The sequence below is a fragment of the Salvia hispanica genome, chromosome 3, assembly GCF_023119035.1.
Source record: "Salvia hispanica cultivar TCC Black 2014 chromosome 3, UniMelb_Shisp_WGS_1.0, whole genome shotgun sequence".
NCBI classification, from domain to species: domain Eukaryota; kingdom Viridiplantae; phylum Streptophyta; class Magnoliopsida; order Lamiales; family Lamiaceae; genus Salvia; species Salvia hispanica.
In genome coordinates this window covers 52,655,080-52,660,830 of record NC_062967.1, presented here as the reverse complement: position 1 = coordinate 52,660,830, position 5,751 = coordinate 52,655,080, and the positions used below count along the sequence as shown (strand labels likewise).

The window sequence follows — 5,751 nt, the reverse complement described above, 5'->3', positions numbered from 1 at the left end:
TTTATATACTTAATTTCTTAATCTTTATCATCAAATGAAATAATTATAGTCATTCACATTTAATTATTAAATAATTGTTAAAATTTCAATTTATAAAAACAACTAAATGAATATGTAGTACTTAATTTCTTAGTATTGTGATTATCAATTGGAGTAATCGTAGTCATTTGCATTCAATTATTTTATTATTAAATACTAATATTTAATTTGCAATTATAAAAAATGCTACTTCATTTGTACATAATCTCTTATTGCTAATCCAACGAAATAATATCAGTATTTTTTTCATCTAATTATTTTATTATTAAATAAGTCTTAAAATTATAAGTTACATTGTACTATATAAACAACTACGTGTATGTATACTTAGTTTTTTAATGTTATCATTTAACCAAATAATAATACTAATATTTTGCATTCAATTTTTTTTATTAAATAATGTTTAATGCTTTAGGAAAAATGGTATCAACCAATTAGTGTAACCTCAATTTATGCGATCTCTCCAAATAAGTGGCACTTTATTTTGAAGTGATCATCCATATTTAATATTTTCATACTCTATTTCCATATATATTAATGTAATTTGATATTGATTGAACTTTACGAATATAGCAAAAGGGCAGTTAAGTAAAGAAATAATAATTAATAAGATAACCGGTTTAAATAAAAACTGGTTTAAAATTTGAGTGTATTTTATATGTACAATTTTTTTAATTTATCTTTAGCCTTCTTGAATATGGAGTACTAAATATGTGAGAAAAGCCATTGTATTTACTTAGTTTAATCCAAGTAAGGTGGGAAATTACAACTTCACCCCGTACAAGCTTAATTATCAATAAAAGAGCTAGTATTTTTCTCTAGAGAAATATACATATTAATAATGTAAAAAATATAGTAGTAATATTAATTTGGGAAGTTGATTTTGATTTCTTGAAGTCGTCTTCTCATCCTGAAGTGGCGTCTCAACGACACTTTCTTCCACTCTACCAACCGTCTGAGAAACGCCATAACCTCGGAGGGCTCCTGCAATGAATATGATGCCTTTGTATCCTTTGGCGTCTTCGATACCACTATTCCAAACCCTTGACCTCTCTCTCTCAAAACCTAATAAACATACCAACCAAAACCCGTCATTATATTTTCTTATACTTAGTCCAATCAAACTTGTGCTAATTCCGTTTTAAATACCTTAAAAGCATCTTCATCAGTTCGATCATCACCGATGTAAACAGGGAACACATCAGCACAATTAGCATACCCTGTCAAAATTAATTAAGTTTATTAATATTACTATCATTTTGGGACCATTCACTATAAAGACATAATTAAAGAAAAATAGAAATAATATCAACTTACCAAGTGACTCTAGGAGGAACTCAAGTGCCTTGCCCTTGTCCCATTTAATAGTTGGCCGAATCTCAAACACCTAAAATCAAAATTTTACATGGATAAGTATATAGTGAATAAGAAATATACTCTACAAAGCATGCTTGACGCATAAACTATTTACTTTGTGTGTAACTGAAATTACCTTCCTGCCCTGAGATAATCTTAGGGTCGGATAGCCTTCCAACACTATTGCAACTTGTTTCGCTAGTTCAATCCATTTCTATAAAAAGTAATCATAAATAAGTTAACAAATTAGGAAAGAAAAAAAAAAAGAAGGTATAGAGGTTGTGTTACCTTCTCATCAACACAACGAAAATGTACAGAGACACAGAATTTGTTGTGTTCCACTCTAGCCCCCTGAGTGGATTTTGTCACCTCCAAAAGGGCTTTATAAACCTAATATTCATTTTAATAATAAACGGTATATAAATATTTACTCACCCAAAAAAAAGGGGGTTTTGAATTTAAATGGAAATAAATAACTAATTCCTGACCTCATTGATCATTGGAATAAATTCACTAGCTGGCTGGAAAAGAACAGCTTCAGCATCCTGATCATTATTAAATAAAAAAATTGCATGAAGAGGGATGATAATTAGTAGAGAGAGAAGATATAGAGAGTGGTGAAAAGTGACTGACCTTGTTATAACCTTTTGATGGGCCTTTTATGTCCATGCCATGGCTTCCAGCATAATACAGCTCTCTCAAACGCACAAAACTGTACACCTACACACAAAACTAGAAAATTTAAATAACAAAACAATGATACAAATTGTGCAAGAAACAAAATACTTCCAATTTTTAAAATTATTATTATTTTTTGTCTGTTTCGTAAAAATATAAAATTTTCCAATTTAAGAAATGGCCCGCTATTTTTTCTATTTTTTTTCTCTTACTTACCAATTTTGCATTAAAATCTCGTGTCATCTCCAAAATTTCTATTTTTAGAAACAGAGGAAGCAAAGATTATGTATGTACCTTGTCTCTGCACCTCCCGCTCACTATAGCAGTTGGAAAATATCTGGCCACTTTCCTCACAGTTGCTCTCATCTGTACTCCAAAATTAACAATGAACAACTTTACCTCTTTTTTCACACAATATGTTGTGAGTTTTTTTGTTTATTTTTTTAAAGAATGCTCTTACCGATTCGGACATGAAGGCGCGATCAGGGTCATCGACGATGGGGGAGAGGGTGCCGTCGTAGTCGAGAAACATGACGATTTGCTTCCCTTTGGAAGACATGGTGATTTGGTCGAACACGTCCAGCGCCGAGGGGTGCCGCAGCTGCCAACAATTAAAAAAATAAATTCAAACACTCTTGTTTGTGTGTCGAAACAAATTCACGTATGTATGTGGCTTACAATCCAAGAGTTGTGGGCGTCGGAGAGGGGCGGCGCTTTGATGTGGGTGGGAGAGGATGCCCTCATGCTATCAAGCCACGTGTTGTTGGTCGCCGCCGCCACCATATTTTGATGCTCACTACAAAACAGAGCAATCTAAAGATTAAAAATTTCTTGACAACAACTGATCGAGTAGAAACTAGAAAGTGTTTTTGTACCTAAAATACAAATAAACGGTTGGAATTGAATTGAATTGTTGAAGAAACCGAGGTCAAAACAGAGGACTATTTTTTGTATGGATTCAATAGAAAGGGTGTTTTTGGGCACTGCAAAACAAAACGAGAGGCAGGAGGAAAGAGAGGGAAAAGCAGTGGGTGTTGTGTGTGAAATATTCGTGGTAGATTGCTTCTTTTATAGTGTAAACAGAGGAAACGCCCAACTACTTTGGCCCCCCAACCACGCCTGGGCCCCACCTTGGATTCGTGTGAGCTCTGTGTGGACCCCTCCTTCTTTTCCACGCTGTGCATTAACCGACATCGAACATACGACGCTTGTTTGTCTTGTTTGTACATCGTGGGTTAGCTTTAGATTCCATTAAAAGATTATGGTAAATATCATACTCCTCCAGCCCTCATTTCTCTCGTTAATCCCTCCGTCTTAAAAATGGACTTAATTTTCTTATTTTCCCCTTTTCTTTTATTTTATTATTTATGTACCCTATCATTCATTACATTATTTCAACTATTTGTTTTCATTCTCTTACTTTACTAAATGAGCATTAAAACTTGTGTCATTCTCAATTAGTCTATTTCTATGATGATATAGAGGGTATATTGGAAGTCAATTTTTTTTTTATAAATTATTGAAGTATAATTATCTTTTGACGTAATATAAACACAAAATAAATTAGAGTTTGATATAGATAGTTAAAGATTATATTGTGTAATAGAAAGTGGATAAAACAAAGACTGCAGTTCTCATCAAAGAAATAGATGAAAAGAATCTCACTTTAAAATTTTCTGACTGGCTTTTCTTTTACAAAAATTAAGCTTTTGTATTCCCTGATTATCTCTTATTTTTTTTCATAATAAACCCAAATTGAATTTGGGCTCCCTCTACCCATTTCTCTCACAATTTTTCGGTCAACCTCCTCCTCCCCCCATAAATAATACTCCCTCCATTCTATATTAATAGAATATATCTTTTTAGCCGGAAGTTAAGAAATAAATATTTAATGTGTGAGGAGAGATCAAGCAAGAGAGATGAATGAATCTCATATCAACAGGAAATAAAATTCCTTTAATGGTATGAACTACTTTAGAATTAGTTCTTATTTTTAAGGGAGTAATAGTTATCTTCTTTATTTTTAAATTCTATGACAAAAATTCATTATAATTAGAACCAATTTATCCATTTTTTTTAATTTAAAGAAAACTATCACTCTAAAATCCTTCACTTATTCTAATTTTAATTATAATTCTCTAACATTACAATTTGTATCCAAATTATATACTCCATTTATCCCATTAAAATAAGCCATTTTGGATAACACGATTTTCAATGCGCAATTGGTAAAGTAGTAAAAGAGTAAAAATAGTTAAAATTGTGTTAATGGAAGGTAGACTCCATAAGTGATAAAGTAGGAAAGAAGAAGAAAGTGCAGTTAAAATAGTACTCCCTCCGTCCCATAAAAGTTGAGTCGTATTCCTTTTTAGTCCGTTCCAACAAAGTTGAGTCATTTCCTTTTTTAACAAAAGACAAAACATCTAATCACTCTTACTTTATTCCATCATTTACTTTATTCTCTCTTATCTTTCATACTTTTTTCATCTCTCCTATTTATTTAATATAAATTCTTAATCTTCGTGTCCAAAAGTTTTGTCTCAACTTTTATGGGACGGAGGGAGTACTAGTAAATGGTAGACTCCGTAAATAATAAAGTAAGATAGAGAATAAAAGGTTTTCGTAAATCGATATGGACTATTTTCATGGATCAGACGAAAAAAGGAAATATGATCTATTTCTATGGGACGGAGGGAGTATTTTTTTAAAAAATTCTAATTTTTAGGTTTTGCAATTTCAACGAGCAATCGCCAGACTAGATTCACAATCGTTGTTTTCCACATGTATTCTTCTCCATTACATTTGGATGGCCTTTATTCGGCGGCATCCACCTTTCTATCAGACTTGTGTGCTCACCAAATACCCCTAATTGTAGACTCATTTCTCCGTCAATGTCGACATTGGTATCTCCATTGTTTTGTAATGGTAGTAGAGTGCTTGATGATGGTGACATAGATTTAGGGTCTTAAATACAGAGTCGACAGAGGAGGAGCTACTAGAGAAACGGATTGGCGGGTGCGGAATTGGCATGATTATCTGACCAATGTTTTTTGATGCCATTGTATTATTGCCGACCACGTTGACATTGAATAGAGATATTTGATAGAAATACTTCTATTTTGTTGCTTTTTTTTCTTAAATTTTGAGGTAATTAGGTTTTTGAAAATTTCATGTTAATTATGCTGATTTTTTCCGATCTCCAGGACAATAAGTGAGTGTGATAGAAGAATCATATTGGAGTTGTTATTGCTCTATCAATTGAAGCTCTAAGTATAATGGTGGAAATCAAATGGGAAGTGCTCAGTGACGGAAGGTATGGCTATTTGTGTCGTGATCAGTGGGATGCAGAGGATAATTTTTGGGTCTCGATCTAGAGTTATAAGGTCCCTCAAAGAATTCGACACTTTATATGGCTTGCTTTCAAGGACCGATTACTCACTAATGTCAAGAGGTGTCGCCGACATATTCCTGATGATGCAACTTGTATTGGTTGTGGGGGAGCACAAGAATCCATTGATCAGGTCTTAAGATGCTGCCCGACTGCCTCTTCCGTTTGGAGCAAGATAGTCCGAAGAGATATTTGGTTCTAGATTATCGCTATCATATTTGAGGCTTGGTTAATTGAAAATTTAAACTTAAGAAAAATAGTAGATGGTTACTCCTGGAGTACCATATTTG

At 32.9% G+C, this 5,751-nt stretch overlaps 1 protein-coding gene across 1 annotated transcript; it reads right to left on the bottom strand.

Moving 5' to 3' along the window:
• Positions 1-751: 751 nt before the first annotated feature.
• Positions 752-3,101, bottom strand: LOC125214841 (probable trehalose-phosphate phosphatase J). The gene is made up of 11 exons (XM_048116020.1): positions 2,949-3,101; positions 2,752-2,869; positions 2,534-2,674; positions 2,368-2,439; positions 2,029-2,115; positions 1,884-1,940; positions 1,684-1,785; positions 1,532-1,609; positions 1,357-1,426; positions 1,189-1,259; positions 752-1,104 (listed from the first exon to the last, which is right to left on the bottom strand). The coding sequence occupies exons 2-11, from the start codon at positions 2,854-2,856 to the stop codon at positions 904-906; spliced, it is 984 nt and encodes a 327-aa protein (XP_047971977.1). The 5' UTR covers positions 2,857-2,869; positions 2,949-3,101; the 3' UTR covers positions 752-903.
• Between the last annotated feature and the right edge of the window lie 2,650 nt (positions 3,102-5,751).

Excerpts from the sequence above, each read along its gene's own strand:
- LOC125214841 (XM_048116020.1), bottom strand. The coding sequence starts at position 2,856 with ATGGTGGCGGCGGCGACCAACAACACGTGGCTTGATAGCATGAGGGCA. Across the intron at positions 2,675-2,751 it reads ACGCCCACAACTCTTGGATT|CTGCGGCACCCCTCGGCGCT; the intron begins GTAAGCCACATA and ends AATTGTTGGCAG. Across the intron at positions 2,440-2,533 it reads GCGCCTTCATGTCCGAATCG|ATGAGAGCAACTGTGAGGAA; the intron begins GTAAGAGCATTC and ends TTTGGAGTACAG.